The 19,509-nt window shown below is 38.3% G+C and overlaps 1 protein-coding gene across 1 annotated transcript; it reads left to right on the forward strand.

The window, feature by feature from the left end:
- The first annotated feature begins 619 nt into the window (after positions 1 to 619).
- Positions 620 to 8,044, forward strand: LOC138306517 (uncharacterized). The gene is made up of 5 exons (XM_069246975.1): positions 620 to 821; positions 5,845 to 5,973; positions 6,082 to 6,188; positions 6,450 to 6,668; positions 6,989 to 8,044. Exons 1-5 carry the CDS (start codon positions 620 to 622, stop codon positions 7,106 to 7,108), a joined length of 777 nt encoding a protein of 258 aa, XP_069103076.1. The 3' UTR covers positions 7,109 to 8,044.
- Positions 8,045 to 19,509: the final 11,465 nt, after the last annotated feature.

A 19,509-nucleotide genomic window follows, 5' to 3' on the forward strand; every position in this document is an offset into this window, starting at 1 on the left:
CCCCAGGAGGTCAGCCCAATCATTTGTACAATTTTGAATCCCCACCCTATAAGGATGCTACCATTGCATTTTGGGTGCTATCCCATGCTTAGTTTCAGAGAAGAAGTCGTCTAAATGGAAATAGCCAAATTGACCCCTTTTGACCCCGCCCCTCAGGCCCCCAGGGGGTGAGTCCCATCATTTGTACAATTTTGAATCCCCACCCTACAAGGATGCTACCATAACATTTTGGGTGCTATCCCATGCTTAGTTTCAGAGAAGAAGTCGTTTAAATGGAAATAGCCAAATTGACCCCTTTTGGCCCCACCTCTCAGGCCCCTGGGGGGTCAGCCCCATCATTTGTACAATTTTCAGTTAGTAGCCCATAAGGATGCTACCAGTCAAATTTTGTTGAAATCCGACCAGCGGTTATGGATAAGAAGTTGATTGTTGACGGACGGACGACGGACGCCACGGTATGGCAAAAAAAACTGTATTCTCACCTTGATCTGGGTTAGCCTGTGAGCTTCTGCTACATCACCTCCTAATGATCTCTCACTTCAATTTTCGCGCGGTGTTCCGAAAGTTACATACCCAGAATTCCCAGAAGGGATTTTCACGGTGCAGTGAGAAATTGCACATGGCACGATGGGGAGACGTTGCTGTCACATACTGGACGATTAATATGGGTCCGTGGTACGTTTACAACAAGCGTAAAACATTCAAGGGAGATAAGTTTGACAAAACTCCCCAGATTGTCAGTAAAATCGACAAACCGCTGTGGGGAGCTAAAAATCTCCCCACAAATTCCAACTCTCCTCGTAATGTTGGTCATATGACGAGTGAGAACATCCCACAATCCAGGTTTCTCGAACTCTCTCTATCTCACTCTCTCTCTCTACCTGTCAAAATCCTGTCGGCCATGTTATTTTCCGATTGGTCCCAATTAAATACAATATGCATAACTAGAGCTCAGGACAAACCTATATGAAATTTGAGAAAGATCCCTTCTGCACTTTCTGAGATCTACCAGTAACAAGAATTTTTTTCGGACAGACGCAAGTTTGAACGGTGAGACTATGGACAATGAACAAAAGGCCATTTGAATAGCCCAAAATCTGATGATGGTGGGCTAGCTAACAAATGAGCATCGGGTATATTACTTACCATGAGCATTGGCCACACAGCAGCAGATGCTTCTGTACCACAGTCTGAATCCTCTACAGCATCCTCATATGTTTTTTTATCTGTTGAGAAGATTTCCTTTAAAGGTTAAAACTGTACATGCATACATTTTCATAAAATATTACACTGAATAAAGTATATACATCTTGCATGAGGACCTTTCTGATGTTTCCATTACATTTCCTTGACTCATAAAAACACATGCATTTTGACTCCTATTCATTCCCAAAATTGTTCAAATTTTACACATCATATTATGTGTGTTTTGAATGCTAGGAGTCTGAAATTTGAGGGTCCTACAGAAAATCCTGGTACTATTACCATTTTTATTTGAACCTCGACTGGCAAAAAAAGATTAGGTTTGTGACTTGTATATTAAATATCAGTCTTGTATAAAACTAATTAATGTGAATTGTAAAGGCACAGTTTTACATATGTCTCCAAAAGTACCCAACCAGTCGGCAATGAAGCTTTATGAAACCACAATAGTGCTCAAGTCATACTTTGAGCATCTTTAAATACACTACATCTCATTAAAAAGGAATTTTAATATCTAAATTTGCATTTATGACAAACTTATCAAAATTGTGACCCTTTTTTCAGATCCAGAAATACTACTTGCAATCATGTTAAGTGTCATAATGAATCTTCAAATATACCAAATTTCCTCAAAATCAAACAATTCAGTACCAGACTGGAGTACGTGAAGGGACTCCCAAGGTAATAAACATGAAACATGTTTGCCTGTAACTTGTCCCATCACAAAACAGATTTTACCATGATGATATAATAATTGTTATACCACCGGGTATCTCAAAAAATTTTATCCGTAAGACAAAATGGAAATTAAGAGTATAATTAAATTAAGATTACAAAAATAAATATGATATCTTACCAATTTTAGTCTACACACAACGTTTCATTACATTTACTCAAGTTATAGTGTTCACAATGTTTGCTGATTTTCATACTCGTCCAAGTATTTCTCCGGTGTTGTTTTACACACAAAGTTTCAATAAACACTGTGCATACTTACTCAAGTTATCGTATAAACAAAGTCCAGTAATAATTACTAATGCAAAGGGCAATAATTCCGTAACTTACAGTCAAATCAAGCTGATTTTCAAACTCATTTATTCATTAAGTTGGTTCAAAGTTACTCAAGTTAATGTGTTCACAAGAATGGACAAAAGACTATCACAGGTCATCATGACCTATGGTCAGGTGACCTAAAAATTTAAAATGTATGCTTCACGCGTAATTAATTTAAGTGGGTCACCTATGGGAATTTTAACATTTAAAATATTTAAATTATTTACCAGTGTTTCTGCTAAGGGGATTTGCAGTGGTCCATTTAAGGGGTTATCCAGTGGTTTCGATAAGGGGATTTGAATTGACCCCACTAAGGGGATTTGAAGCGGTCACACAAAGGGCATTTTTTTTAAATGTCTACAATATGTAAATGAGGACACCAGTGGATTTGAAGTGGTATCCTTAGGGGGATTTGATGGGGTCTCACTTTGGGGATTTAAACAGCTGTAACAGCTTTTGTTTGAATATCTAAGCAAACCTGGAGTCTAGGGGTTTTTGAAAGATGTTTTTTTTTGGAATAGGTTTTATATGAGGAGACACAATGATATTTTATAATTGATGAGTCAAAATCCATGAGTTTTCATTTTCTTCATTTGGTTTCTAATATAATGAGCATTTTTTATTAATTAAAAACATCTTCATAACAGCTAAGTATATACCCAGTATAAATTAAGGAGTTGATTAGACTACACATTTGTACCCGCAGTCTCCATTCTTCTAGGCCGGCGATACAGATTTCATTTCTTGTACATTTCTTCAAAAACAATAAAACATACATTTAGGAAACTCTTCATTTCTTCGGGAATAAAACCTTTAGGAATATTATGATCATTGACTAGAAGATTACCTGGTACCAAAAAAATATTTAGATTCTAAATACAAGGCAAATTGAATTTTGAAATGTAAATCTCTGAAGTTAAAATTGAACAGAATAATTTCCAGATAAAAAATATCAAATGTCACTTCATAAAAAGTTAGTTTTTTTAAACAAAATTTAAATAACATTTTTTTTTGTCATCATATACATAAATCATGACTTTTTGTAATTTTCACATGGATCAATATTGAGAATCACTACAATCATACCTGTTTGAATGACTTCATAATAGAGGACATGTAGCTCTGTAATATTCATGATTGATCAGCCAAATTTGGAATGAATGTATTCTCATTCTGTATGATGACATACTTATGTAGTTTAATAATAAGGATATATACTACATAATCAAATTGGATATATCTCACTCAGATTGCATGGTAAATTAATACATGTATACAAATATTTCAAAATCAAAAATAAAAATTAATTTGATATAGTCTACTTCAGTAGGCGGCATTATTGTTTTTTATCTCTACATTTTCCAAGTTTAAAAAAACACCAAGTGCCTTTTGCTATTTTAAGGTTTTCACTTTTTGTACTTTTTTCTGTAACCATAGAAACATTGCTGAAAATGGCAGATTTTTGTATAAGAATCGTTTCCGGAGCACAACTCTAAAACCAGCAGAGATATTTCCATGAAACCCTATTGCATGATCGTAAAAGGCGACTAAATTTAGGATCTTATCTTTTCTCTTCTTCCTAACTGACTTTATCTTTCCTAATGCCTCCCTTGGCATCGCCTCACTTTTGGCCTTGAGTTGAGCGTTCGCCCCTGTGAGGAAGGCTCTGGGTTCTGTCCCCTGGCCGAGACACACCAACGTCTATAAAAGTGGTAGTTTCTGCTCCTGCTTAGCGTTCAGCATACAGGGAGTTGGACGACTGGTTGGCCCGTTGTCAGTATAATGTGACCGGGTGGGGTGTGTTGCTTGGTGTCTTCGGCGGCATGCTTCAGTGTTGTAGCACTATAAAAAGGGCAATAGTTCCACTATACAAGAAGACACAACACGAATATACCGCAGTCTCCCAAAACACGCACCTCGCACAACATACACGCAATACTACGCATACATGGGAGGCCGTCCTTACATGACCATAGCTGTTAATAGGACGTTAATAAATCAAACAAACAAACAAACAAATCATAGATACATTGTTCTTATGGTCTAGTAGTGCCTTTTGCTATTTTTAGGTTTTCACTTTTTGTGCTTTTTTCTGTAACCATAGAAACATTGCTGAAAATATCATATTTTTGTAGCAGGGTTATTTCCGGAGCATAACTCTAAAACCAGCAGAGATATTTCCACGAAACTTCATAGACACATTCTTTTTATGATTTAGTAGTATCTTTTGTTATTTTTAGGTTTTCATTTTTTGCACTTTTTCTGTTACCATGGAAGCATTGCTGAAAATATCATGGTAAATGTTACTTTGCAAAACTCCACCCATCTTTGTGTATATGGTCTAATATAAATGTCAAGGCTGTATACCCGATTCAATAATTGCAGCCCCGCTCTACTTGAATTATACTCCATCTTTCTTTGGCTCAACTTCCTTTTTCCTGGGTTTTTTTCATACACATAAGTCTCCACAATCAAACTTACTTCAGCTTTGATATCTCCATTGGCGGGGGATCTGAATGACTATGTCCTTGTTATTTTATACCATGGAATATCAAAGTTATATGCAATGAGAAATTGTACAATACAATCTTTTTTTAAGATTATATATTTCTACTGCGTATGCATCGTTAAATACTACTAAGTTGCATGAAAATACAATGCACAGTCGATGTCGGGAACAGATCCGATTTGATGCATTCAACTCAAAAATAAAAAAAATGAATGCTATTGCCGAAATTTTTTGGACTAAAGATAGTCTTAAGTCTTCAAAGATTGTTTCTTTTTAATAAACAAGAGGCCCAGAGGGCCTGTATCGCTCACCTGGTTTGTAATGCCAAGTAATGTTCTAAATACAGGTTCATTGTTTCTTTTCTGAAGGAATTCGAATATTTACCTCTAATTCACCTACTGGGCCCCACCCCTCCTGCCCCCGGGGGGTCAGAGCCAACATTTATAGAAGTTCTGTTCCCCTTCCCCCAAGGATGTTTGTTGCCAAATTTGGTCACAATCCATGCAGAACTCTAGGACAAGTAGCGATTTATAGGATTTACCTCTATTTCCCCTATTGGGCCCCACCCCTCCAGCCCCCGGGGGGTCAGAGCCAACATATATAGAAGTTCTGTTCCCCTTCCCCCAAGGATGTTTTTTGCCAAATTTGGTCACAATCCATGCAGAACTCTAGGACAAGTAGCGATTTATAGGATTTACCTCTATTTCCCCTATTGGGCCCCCGTCCCTCCTGCCTCCGGGGGTCAGAGCCAAACTTTATACAAGTTCTGTTCCCCTTCCCCCAAGGATGTTTGTTGCCAAATTTGGTTACAATCCATGCAGAACTCTAGGACAAGTAGCGATTTATAGGATTCACATATATGTGAATTATGATGAACTTGGTCACACATGGGGAACATTAGAGTCATATTATTCAGATCATAAGCCTATATTTTTTCAGTTTGAACATTTAGATATCATTTCATAGTGACCCTATTTGTTTTTCCAGATGCAAACAGTAACTTTGGAAAACCTCATGGAGACCGTGAACAGACAGGCTCTCTATTCTAAATCAGTAAAAGTTAAAAATTATTGATACAGATGAGCCAAAAACCTATGTCAATAAGGACAACGAAGAAAGGCAGTACAAAGTTGCTGCAATAGCTGACAATACAAAAGCAGCAAAGCTTGTCTCCTATGATATCCAAAAGATTGGAAAGATGACAAGTGGTAAATATCTTGTCATCAGAAACTTCATCACCAAACCCAATGAAACATGTCTGGTAGCTACAACCGCATCCATGTTCTTTCCCACGGCAGATGTGGAAGTTGATTAAGACCTGTCTGACATCATCCACCCACCTCCTGCAATTGTGCAGGCTTTGAAGGATGCCTTGAACTGTCCAGTGAAAACCAGAGTGTCTGTAAAGGGCAAAGTCATTCAAGTAAATATTTACACTCCTTACATATTGTAATTTATAATAAATTAGAGGTAACCATTTGCAGTATCTTATATCTCTACAAATTTGTTTTTATTCTAATATAACCTATTTATTTATCAATTTTGTCTGAAATCAAAATTGCTCAATTTAAATTTTGATTAGAACTGGTAGTTATTTTTTTCAAAAATAAGTTCAATTACTTAACTCTTACTGTTATGTAGATGTACAAGATAACTTTCCAGAAGTTGTATATTATTATTGCAGGAAGAAGTTACTCATGAAGTAAGGGTCAGAAATCAGCCAATTAGCGTCAAGCACATTTATGTTCAAGACAAGAGCATGGACAAATGTCGTATCAGCTTGTGGCTTGATTGTGCGGAAGCCGACATAAAGACTGGTGATTACATTACAGTGACAAATGTTGTCATAAACAACTATAAGAATGAAACCAGTCTTTCCACAACTTCGCAGACCACTGTTGAGGTAAGTTTCTCTTTTAGATGGAAATGAACTCCAAAAGTTTTGAATATTTATGTTTTATGATCAGGATTGAAAAATTAAATGAAATAATTCAGAAATAGATATAAGTATGTATTAAGTACTTGTCTGTCTGATCATCACCTTCTGTACAGAATTGAGATAACTTAAAATACTCAAATGGAATTAGTACTAGTAATAAAAAGAATTATATCACCATAACTTGCAAAGTATTTGTTTTTACCTCTGAGGTTATACATCTACATCATTCATACTGTAATCCCAAGGGATCTCTTCAAAACTACCTAAAACCATCATCTTTACAGAGAGCGGATGCACCAGAGGAAAGAGTTGTCTATGATGTCCAAGCAGCTTCTATCGATGGCAATCTTGTAACCTATCTCCTGCCAAATGATGAAATAATATCAGTCCAATTGAAACAGTAAAAGCATTCACAGAAGACGACCTGGAGTTTTATGGACGGCGTACTATTGCCTGCACATACAGTGGTAATACTGTCGCTACAATGGAATTCTTCCAAGCATAACCTATTGGCCAATCATTGAACAGACATATACCGTGAATATTCATTGGATCAAAGTCAGTTTTGAAGTACTAAATGGAAAAGTTTTGCAACAACAGTTTGAAACCAACTGAGGACAGCTTAAGCATTGGTTTTCAAAATGTTGCAGTCTTATGGAAATGGCGTAGAACCGTATGAAACTGTCGCCAAAAGTATCATTGAATGTCATATATTGTTTGTATTGATTGAAAACAGAGTATAGCCTTCTGGCCATGTTCATGTTACTGTATTCAATGTCATATTACTCTATGTATATTACCTTACTTGTTTCACATGTATTATTGGTATATCATATCGGAGACGTTTCTTCTTTTTCTGTGCATGCATATAGCCTCACAATTTCAAATAAGGATGATTTGATATTTTTTACCACATTTTTGTTTGTTTATTTGAGTTTTACGACCCATCGACAACTAAGGTCATTTAGGGCCAAACTACAAGTCAGGCATTAATATCAGGATAAAAGATCAGGATAAAAAAGGGCAAGTAAGGATTAAAACACAGATTGTAAACGTTTATTTGATAAAAAAGGATTGCATGGGATAAAATAGTTTTGGCTAAAACACACGAGAAAACTCATGAAGAATGTTGATGAAACGATGAAATGTTGAGTTGATACGATATGATGAGAAAAACGTTCATATTTTATGTAAAATACCGATTTCTCATTCAAAAATAGAGACCCTTCTATAGATTGACTAAGACATTTGGTTATGCTGTTAGTTTTTAAGCCAAAAAGTGTGACAGACAGGATACTACCCTGAGGGACACCCATCTCCTGTGTTTGTGTTTCTGAATAAGTTGAACCCGTTCGAACTTTGAAATGCCTGTCAGATATAAAATTTGAAATAAACTTTGGCAAATTACCACGTATACCAATATTTTGAAACACACTCTTTCCAAGTACTTTTCTTGTCGAACTTAATAGACCTTCGAGCTTTAGCTCTCCATATTTTAAAGTTGTAATAGTTTGAGACGGTTGGTGAAGCCAAGTACCGCCTCAGAGCTGCATGTCTACCAGATCTATTGATAAATGAATCATTTGACAGATGGAACTTTGTAGGTTTTGGCACGGATTTTGGTATGGTTTTTGTAGCGATAGAAGTGAGCGCTTCTGTGAAAATTTTAATGGGGACATCGAGGTTCAGAAAATCATCCGCGATGAGCTCCTCGGCGCATAAGGTTTTAAACTGAGCCCAAATCCGCCTTATGTAAATTCCAACGAGGAACCGGCTCCTCAAGTTTTGGTGAGCCTATGTTTTTTTAATATAATTGGAAAGTGATCGCTTCCACAAAGGTCATCCTTGACCCTCCAATCATAATCCAGAAGAATTGATGGATGGCATAACGATAGATCAATGTGTGTAAGCGAGCCAGAGGCAGGGTGTAAATATGTTGGGGCATTGGTGTTATAAAGACATAAGCTGTTTTTATCAATAAACTCTTCGATACGTCTACCTCTATCATCAGTACCTGGGGAGCCCCAGAGGCTATTATGACCGTTATTGTCACCCATGATAATATAAGGCACTGGTAGTTGCGATACGAGATTACTTAGTTCATCACAACTAAATGGATTATTTGGAGGTAAATAACAGATTGTTATTTTTCTGTGAAGAGTTGCACTTACGGCAACAGCTTGTAGGGTGGTATTTAGCTGGATGTGTCTGTGGGGGACGTTTTTATGCACCGCCACCGCCACACCACCTGATGCCCGGCCGCCTGTTGTTGGAGTGTTGGTGTATAATGTAAATTGTCTGAGATTGATGGTGTCTTTTCAGCATTATTTCTTGGAGGCAGAATATGGATGGGTTCTTTGCTTGTACTGCAGGTAGGGCGTTAGAATTGTGCCTGCTGCCCCTATTGCATGATCGTAAAAGGCGACTAAATTTAGGATCTTATTTTTTCTCTTCTTTCTAATTGACTTTATCTTTCCTAATGCCTACCTTGGCACCGCCTCACTTTTGGCCTTGAGTTGAGCGTTCGCCCCTGTGAGGAAGGCTCTGGGTTCTGTCCCCTGGCCGAGACACACCAAAGTCTATAAAAGTTGTAGTTTCTGCTCCTGCTTAGCGTTCAGCACACAGGGAGTGGGACGACTGGTTCGCCCGTTGTCAGTATAATGTGACCGGGTGGGGTGTGTTGCTTGGTGTCTTCGGCGGCATGCTTCAGTGATATAGCACTATAAAAAGGGCAACAGTTCCACTATACAAGAAGACACAACACGAACATACTGCAGTCTCCCAGTACACTCACCTCGCACAAAATACACGCAACACACCGCATACATGGGAGGCCGTCCTTACATGACCATAGCTGTTAATGGGACGTTAATTAATCAAACAAACAAACAAACAGCTTGTACAAGATGTTTCAGTTCTTCTATGTTCGCTTTAAATCCGCGTATGTTCCATTGTATGATTGTGTTTGTCATGATGCTCCCTGGGGATAGCTTGAAGGACAGACAGGGCTACTTGAAGTAGGTTGTTTGGCGATGGTAGATGTGCTGTCGCCAAACTTGCTGTCGTCCAAGAGAACATCATAGATGTTCCGACTATGAACAGGGTCATCTGATCCCTTACTGTGTTTATTTTGTATTGCTGGGAGCCTTGGCAGCTTTACCTTGGTGGCCTTGGTCCGCCGTTGCTCCTGTGGTGGTGGTGTTGCTGGTCGCCTGTAGTTACCAGCAAGCTTTTTTAAGTCAATAGACGGTTGTGATAATGTACGTCTATGACAGGCCACGTTTCGAATAGCTTCTTTTGTTCGTGTTGGAGGTGCTGGGCCTGTCGGTTTGTTATCAGGCAGGGCAGGTTCGACTGGCGACGATGTGCTACCAGTAGCAACCCTACCTGACTGAAAACGGGATGGTGATCCGAAAAGAATTTTGTCATTCTTTTCATCATACAATTACATAGTGTTGGGAATGGGTTGCATTTACATGATCTATCATCACTTCCAAGCAAGTGACTGATGATCAACTAATGATCAACTAATTATCAATCATGAGCTGAAGTTTACATTACTCAGAGTATAGATTTCATTTTATTTACTTATCTATGAATTCGAAATTACCAATATACTTTCTCTTTTGTTTACCGGAAAATCACTTTTATTTCCTGATATTGTAGCGGGATCATCTTTCACACATTTTCATCGGAAAATGAAGATGTATTAGTTATTGTCTAAGTGCTCTGTTTCATTTAAATTGTTTCCCCAATAAAACGCTAGCTTTAAGCTTCCTTGGCAAGAAACACCTGTCTTGACCTGTCGTGACCCACACAATTTGTATCATTATATATTGTAAATGTTAGTCAAACTGTGATCGATCATGATAAACTTAGATTGAATAATCTGGATAGAAACGACTAGACATTGAATAAGTTGATAAATCGGAACAACACTACAATTAGATGTGACTGATAAATATTTTGCATATCAGTTTATTTTCTTTCATTTCATATTTAACATGTGCATAAGTGTAAGAGTTGAAATGAGGGTAATGATGCATATATGATAAATGTATACTTACACAGCATCGTCTGCCCTGCAGTATACCTCCGTTTTGCAGTACCCTCTACCCTCTGCAATAACAGTAACCTCTACCCTAACTGGCCACATGAAGGATGGTGGCATCCCGGGTAACTGGGCCCATGCATATGTTCCCTTTCTACTGGCCATATTTTAGTTAGTTCCTAAAATTAGCAAAACGGTACATGGAGATGTATTCTTGAAAGAAACAAATTAAATATTAAATATCAAATTGTGACAAAATCTGCAAATTTTGACTATATATCGATGGCATGCCGACAACATTTACATTGGCATTTGCACTCTTACAACAAGACTAATTTTTCGTTTTCAGTTCCAGAATTTCAATCAAGAAAGATCTGCATTCCATCTGTGAAATAGGTAGGACCAATTTCTATATAAAGCACACACTGTAAGCATAATAACGACGAGGACACACGCGATAATAAGTAGAGCAGTCAATATGAGCACGGAAAACACGTCCGCCATTTTGTTCCTTTTCGATGATAGCTTCCCGCACTTGTAAACGCGCCAATTAAATGAAAAGATATAGCAAATCCAATTTCCACTTTCAATAAAATAATATTCAAACTATCAATTCAATTCTTTCAATGAAATAATATTCAAACTATCAATTCAATTATCAAAATGATATTGCTTTTATTTACGCCGATCACGTGTCAGTTTCCCCGTATCCTTCAAAACGAAAGTAGGCTTACAAATAATCTCGTAACAAGTAATCTCGCACTCCAAACCTTATCAATAACATCTAAATAAGGAATTTTGTTGTTTTGTACATCTGTTCAATTTCATTTAATATCATTCAATTAATGACCTGTTAGCCTACGTTGTTGTTTACTGAGTGTACAAAATGGCGACCAGACTGGGCTATCAATCTACCCCACATACAAGGACAAAGAGTTTGCTCCAGATAAATACACGAAATACAACATTTTCCCTCCAATATGTTAAAACTAAGGATGTTTACGAAAATTCTAATAACACTTTTCCATCTATTTGTCACACGCTGTCAATACAAATAAGAAAACTTACCTTCTTTGACTGAAGGGGTGACCCATCCAAAATGGCGGACCGAATCAATGTCGAGAGATGACGAAATAACGTAAAGTCTTGTTGTATTCGGAAGGCCTCGGGAATCATCAAAGATATTTTATTCGGAAAATTATGCTCAATTCACGGTGTTGTCCGTCACCAACCACCTTGTCGGCGATGGACATTGTCCGTTATAATGGACAAAACATTCTGTGGTTGCTTTTTTTTATTTAACCAGCAACCCCACAGCGTCAAATTAGACCGAAATACAACTTTTGCTTGTGGGGTCGACCCCACATGTGAAAAATACCCCACAATGCACATTACCACAGAAGAAATACCCCACAATGTATGCTCTGTAAGAGCGGACGGACAGACGACGGACGCTGCGCCATGACATAAGCTCACCGGCCCTTCGGGCCAGGTGAGCTAAAAATAGCAACTAACAATTCTTCAGTCCGACCCCCCTTCAGTACTTCAGTACTTTGATTTAAGTGAAGCGAGGCCCGTGTGGCGGTGTGCTGTCAAATTGTGCCCTGGTTCGATTTGGTACCACATGTCCCTTTCTATCTAATACTGACAATGTAACAGAAATTTTCAGCATTATCACCAATGTTGAAACTCTTAAATACAGTGACACTCAGTAACAGTGTTAATCAATTGTTTCTGCAGTACTGAGTAGCCTATCAATCTTGTTTTCTCATTGAATTGGGTGGGGGGTGTGTTGGGTGTTGCGGATCAACTCGAGACCTGAGTATACGGAACAAATAGTTCCTGGTGTAAGTTGAAATGAGATAAGATGAGTAAACATGCTTCTTTCTCCATAAGCTTGGCAATGACAAATAGTTCCAGACACATACACTGCGTAAATTGGTTTATGGAACTAGATCTAGTCACTTCATTTACATATGTATGCATGCATGTTAATGTGAGGTCGACTGGTGTTGCAACAGCATAAGCCCATTCATACAGTAATTAGTGACGTCACAATGGCCACTTAAGCTCCGCCCACTGGTGGTCTAACTTAGGTGGTTTGGCTTAGTATTACTGTACTGTATAAAGTTTTAATTAATTATTTCTTCCTTATTTTCCGACCGATCCTTAAATGTCATACACCAAAATGGAGATGGGATTATTCCCTTTCCAATGATGACTTCCAATTTTCGCTGACATTTCTTTGTCGATAGTCATCAACTTACCTGTATTTTTCTCACTATATGTATACTAAACCCAAGCCAATTTAGACCACCAGTAGGCGTGGCCTAATCTATTGTTCTGACCAGTGTGACGTCAGTCTGAATGGCCCTATTGGGACTAATTTTATATTGCAATAACACTAGAGCGTCTACGGGTATATTCGGCCCTCTTACAGAAATATCATTTTCTCAGAATTTTCTGATACCAATTCAGGAAACAGTGTGAACGCAGAATACTGATACGTTATAGATTGCGTTTGTTTACAAAGAAACCGAAGGTCAAGGCCGCCTGTGCTGTTGGCGATTACCGACTTTTATAACGTGATGCTGTCTGCCGATTTCGGCCCCTTCTTGAGTTTTCGGCCACCTTTGGAAATATTTCAATTCCTTGTGAAAAATTCATCTTATCAAATGAATTAGGCATGCTAACAAAAATATTTGTATTTGTAACTAACACAATTTTTCATATTGTATGTCTCCTATTCTTTAGAATATACAAAGTCAATTTCAATTGGCGCCAATGAATTAATCATTATAAGAGTGTGCATGGTTTTATGAACATTACACTCCTAGTTATCACTCTGGAAACTATATTTTTCAGCAGATTTTGTTAAAACATACATAATGTTAGCCTCAAATGACAATAGCTTGGAGAAATTCAAATCTCGTTGTGGTTGTTTAAAGGTTAAGGTCACAGTTATTTAGAATAGAATTTTCCTAAATATTGGTTCTGGTCATTTATTCTGTTATCTGCAAATAAACCCCCTACTCACAAATAAGCCCCCCTCACTGTTTTGAAAAGTAATCAATCTTATAATATTAATATTAGTGTGGTTCACAAATAAGCTTCCGCAAACTTTAGAGATCGATCACCTTGGATTTTCTTTTCCAGTGAACTGAGCAACGTACGCTTGCCAAACTTAAGACGACCGCAGACAAGGCGAGAAACTTGGAAGGAGGGTCTATACCCTGTGGAAGTTTATCAGGATTCCCTTGGGCCAGATGACACCATCATAGTCCATTACATTGGTAATTATTAATTATAAATAGCATTATATGACTGTAGCCCCAGATACTCTGGCCCTGACACCAGACTTAGACATTATGACAGATAGATGTCTGGTGTAGGGCCAGAGCGCAGTGCTATATCAAAAGGTGATGACGTGGCCCGATACCAAACAGTGTCGGTGAGTTCCACCTTTTGATACAGCACTGCGCTCTGGCCCTACACCAGACATCAATCTATCATAATGTCTAAATCTGGTGTCAGGGTCAGAGTATCTCGGGTTATATATGACTGGTGTTATTATGACTGACAACCTCTTCGACTCTAAATGGTATTAGAGTGCTAACCTAGACATTGGTTATCAATTTTAAGGTTGGTCTATGAATTTTAAAATTATTGAAGACCAAATTGTCTATATTATAAGACTCTTTCATATGTGGATATGAAGGATAGGGATATTCTACCCGAGGGTCACAAAATGTAGTAAAACCCGAGGCTTGCCGAGGGTTTTGCAACATTTTGTGATCCCGAGGGTAGAATATCCCTATCCTTCATATCCACTTATGAAAGAGTATTTTTCTTTCATACCACGACGTTTTACTGCAATTTTACAACTATAATATCCCGCCATTTTGAAATAAATTCGAAGAAATCCACGACTGGAAGTCAATTTCCATACATGAAAAATTACGTGATATTTTCAACACAAATTCCGTTGCTTGCATCTTTTATAGTAAAACCAGTCAATTTTGTGAAAAAACAAGAGATCCCAGAGGGATCTTGGCGCCCACCAAAGAATGATCTATGTCTGACAACAGAAAGAGGGATCTTTTCCCTGCTTTTCAAACTTTTACTACATACTATATATGAACCTTGAGAAAGATCCTTTCAGTACTTTCTGATATATGTAGCAGTAACAAACTTCAATTATCAAAATTCAAGATGGCTACCTGTCGATCATCTTGCTGACCGATCTGTCCCAAAATGCAATATGCACAACTAGGGTCGTAGGGGAACCTACATATGAAATTTGAGAAAGATTCCTTCAGTACTTTCTGGGAAATAGTGTTAACAAACTTTAACTATCAAAATCCAAGATGGCCGCCGGTCGGCTATCTTGTTGACCGATCACTCCCAAAATGCAATATGCACAACTAGGGTTCAAGGGGAACATGCATATGAAATTTGAGAGAGATCCCTTCAGTACTTTCTGAGAAATAGCGGTAACAAACTTTAACTATCAAAATCAAAGATGGCCGTCAGTCGGTCGGCCATCTTGTTGTCTGATTGGTCCCAAAATGCAATATGCACAACTAGGGCCCTAGGGAAACCTACATATGATATTTGAGAAAGATCCCTTAAGGTAGCTCCATACTTTTGGAAAAACCCATGTCATTTTTTTCTAACAGGTCTTATTTTCTTGCATTTTTCATGTAGATTTCAAATTTGTAAAGATAAATGGGTGTTCTCGAACTACTTTTTAAGATATTTGAGCTTCAAATATACCATCCATGCAAATTTGCTGACCGAAATAGAAAAGTTCATAAAATTATGTTTTCTGTAATATTAGGGTGAATGTAGTCTCGATCCTGTTGATTTTTTGTCCTAAATTTCTTACGATAGAACAATATACAAAACTATTTTATTTTTACAAATGCTAACTAATATTTGTTATTTCCCAGGACCGTTTCTATACGTAATTACCATGTTTTGCCATGCCCTGCAGGTAGGGCGTTAGAATTGTACCTGCTGCCCTATTGCATGATCGTAAAAGGCGACTAAATTTAGGATCTTATCTTTTCTCTTCTTCCTAACTGACTTTATCTTTCCTAATGCCTCCTTGGCACCGCCTCACTTTTGGCCTCGAGTTGAGCGTTCGCCCTTGTGAGGAAGGCTCTGGGTTCTGTCCCCTGGCCGAGACACACACCAAAGTCTATAAAAGTGGAAGTTACTGCCCCTGCTTAGCGCTCAGCATACAGGGAGTGGGACGACTGGTTCGTCCGTTGTCAGTATAATGTGACCGGAGGGGTGTGTTGCTTGGTGTCTTCGGCGGCATGCTTCAGTGAAATAGCACTATAAAAAGGGCAACATTTTCGCCCGTCCCAAAAAATCAATGAATAGTCCACAAAAGGAAATGAAAACCCATGTCAATTTCATGTCAATTTCACATATTTGTATATGATTTGCCCAAGGTAATATGTTTTTCAAATTTCATAGAAAAACACGGGGTCCTCGATCAAAATTTCACAATTTTGTAAGCTTGAAGTTTGTAACTCGCAACCCTACCCCCATTTCATCCAGTACTAAGATGGGTTATATTTGACTATTTTTTGAAAATCATGCCGCAAAAAACATTCCACATCAGTTCATACGTTTTTGTGATATTATATCTGGTTTATGTCTGTTTGTTTTTATGATTTTCTCCAAATTGTGTGTTTAAAGGAAATCCGTATGCAATTTTTTTAGAATTCCGGAATTTCGGTCCGGCCGGGTCCCGTCTTATGATTTATAGCGACGAACGGCACTTCCGGTGTTTAAAAATCCATTCTCATTTACGACAGGGACCGCAAAAACCTCAGAGATAGCATATAATTTTCACTTCACTGCTTTTATTTGATTTATTTCATGATTTTAAACATTCAATATTATATGTAGACAATTTTCACCTATTGAAAAAATATCCAAGTGTGATGTCGTGGCGTTCGCCCGTTGTCAGTATAATGTGACCGGGTGGGGTGTGTTGCTTGGTGTCTTCGGCGGCATCCTTCAGTGATATAGCACTATAAAAAGGGCAAAAGTTCCACTATACAAGAAGACACTACATGAATATACCGCAGTCTCCCAAAACACGCACCTCGCACAACATACACGCAACACACAGCATACATGGGAGGCCGTCCTTACATGACCATAGCTGTTAATAGGACGTTAATTAAACAAACAAAAGTATCGGAAACCATTCTGGGATTCAAAACAACCTCCGCAACTTCCGGTATAGCGTCATATGAATTGGCGCGATTTTCAAAAGTATGGACCTACCTTAAGTACTTTCTGAGAAATAGCGGTAACAAACTTTAACTATCAAAATCCAAGATGGCCGCCGGTCGGCCATCATTGTTGACCGATTGGTCCCAAAATGCAATATGCACAACTAGGGCCCTAGGGAAACCTACATATGATATTTGAGAAAGATCCCTTAAGTACTTTCTGAGAAATAGCGGTAACAAACTTTAACTATCAAAATCCAAGATGGCCACCAGTCGGCCATCTTGTTGACTGATTGGTCCCAAAATGCAATATGCACAACTAGGGCCCTAGGAGAACCAACATATGAAATTGGAGAAAGATCCCTTCAAAACTTTCTGAGAAATAGCGGTAACAAACTTTAACTATCAAAATCCAAGATGGCCGCCAGTCGGCCATCTTGTTGACCGATTGGTCCCAAAACGCAATATGCACAACTAGGGCCCTAGGAGAACCAACATATGAAATTTGAGAAAGATCCCTTCAAAACTTTCTGAGAAATAGCGGTAACAAACTTTAACTATCAAAATCCAAGATGGCCGCCAGTCGGCCATCTTGTTGACCGATTGGTCCCAAAATGCAATATGCACAACTAGGGCCCTAGGGGAACCTACATATGAAATTTGAGAAAGATCCCTTCAGTACTTTCTGAGAAATAGCGGTAACAAACTTTAACTATCAAAATTCAAGATGGCCGCCAGTCGGCCATCTTGTTGACCGATTGGTCCCAAAATGCAATATGCACAACTAGGGCCCTAGGGGAACCTACATGTGAAATTTGAGAATGATCCCTTCTGTACTTTCTGAGAAATAGCGGTAACAAGAATTGTTAACGGACGGACGGACGGACGGACGGACGGACGGACGGAAGGACGGACGGACGGACGACGGACCACGGACGAAAGGCGATTTGAATAGCCCACCATCTGATGATGGTGGGCTAAAAATTAAAATTTTACCGAGGAAATAGAGATTTTGTTGACGCCGTGACGTCACGAGGCTTAATTGCATGGGCAGCCATGCAATACAGCTTCAGGCGACATGAGTGTATTGCCCTAGACCAGCCAGTATTGCACGTGTAGGTATGAAAGAAATATACTTATATCCTTGCAACACCATTGCCAGGGAGATATTGCAATGCGACCGTCTGTGTCGTGTCCATAATCAAATGATGCATACACAATATCAAGAGAACTGTTTGATGGATCTTCACCAAACTTGGTAGGATGATGCACTATGACTTCAGGATGATACCTATTAAAATTCTAGGTCAATACTCATAGGTCAATGTAAAAGGTCAAGGTCATAACTTTTAATACATTATGTCATAGCCATAATAAATTGTAAAAAAATGTAATTTTAATTTATTTACTTTCAGGTTGGGACAAGAAATACGATAACTACGTTAAACCGTGTGACCTTGTTAGAACTCCTGCACATGTGCCAAATGTTGGGATCCTCAAACTGCTGGCAATTAATATAAAAGAACAGTTGATTGGTGGAAGCAAGGTGGACAGCTGTATAACTATCCGCGTACCCATCCACAATGACCCAGATTTGTAGAAGCACTTTTAAAGTTAGGAACTCACTACAAAACCTACAAGGACAGGACAGTTTATATAATTGAGAACAGAAATTCATTATGCCCTGCACTGGGTGAATCTTGGGATTATCGTGTTGTAAACAGCGCCTGCGGTAACTATCATGTTAAAACAGAAACTGTTCGTTTCTACGTTAGAAACAAACGGCCGTTGGTAGACTTGATGTTGTTTCCGGACCATACAGAGGATCACTTCCTCCATTTGTTTGTTTGTTTGTTTGTTTGAGTTTTACGGCCCATCGACAACTAAGGTCATTTAGGGCCAAACTACAAGTCATGCATTAATATCAGGATAAAAGTTCAGGGTAAGAAAAAGCAAGTAAGGACTAAAACACAGATTGTAAACGTTAATTTGATAAAAAAAGAAGGTTTGCATGGGATAAAATAAATTTGGCTAAAACACATGAGAAAACTCGTGCACAATGTTGATGAAACGATGAAATGTTGAGTTGATACGATGTATGATGAGAAAACGTTCATATTTTGCTTAAAATACCGATCTCTTTGAGATAATTAAAAATACGATTATGTCTCACGGCATGAAACAAAGTGTACATGTCGGAGACATCGTAGTATTTATCTCGTATGTGTTTAAAATCAATACAATGCAATAAAATATGCTCCACTGTGAGAGGAGAATCACATGCATGGCATGTGGGAGGATCCTCCCCTCTCAATAAATAGGAATGTGTAAAATATGCGTGTCCAGTTCGGAGCCGAGAGAGAACAACTTCCTCTCTGCGGTCTTTCCGACTGGACAGTTTAGGATTAAGTGTAGGTTGAATTTTAAACAGTTTATTGTTTGTTTCGGTAGACCACCTTTGTTGCCAATGGTGTTTGATGGCTGACTGAATTGAAGG

The sequence above is a fragment of the Argopecten irradians genome, chromosome 13 (genome assembly GCF_041381155.1).
Source record: "Argopecten irradians isolate NY chromosome 13, Ai_NY, whole genome shotgun sequence".
NCBI classification, from domain to species: domain Eukaryota; kingdom Metazoa; phylum Mollusca; class Bivalvia; order Pectinida; family Pectinidae; genus Argopecten; species Argopecten irradians.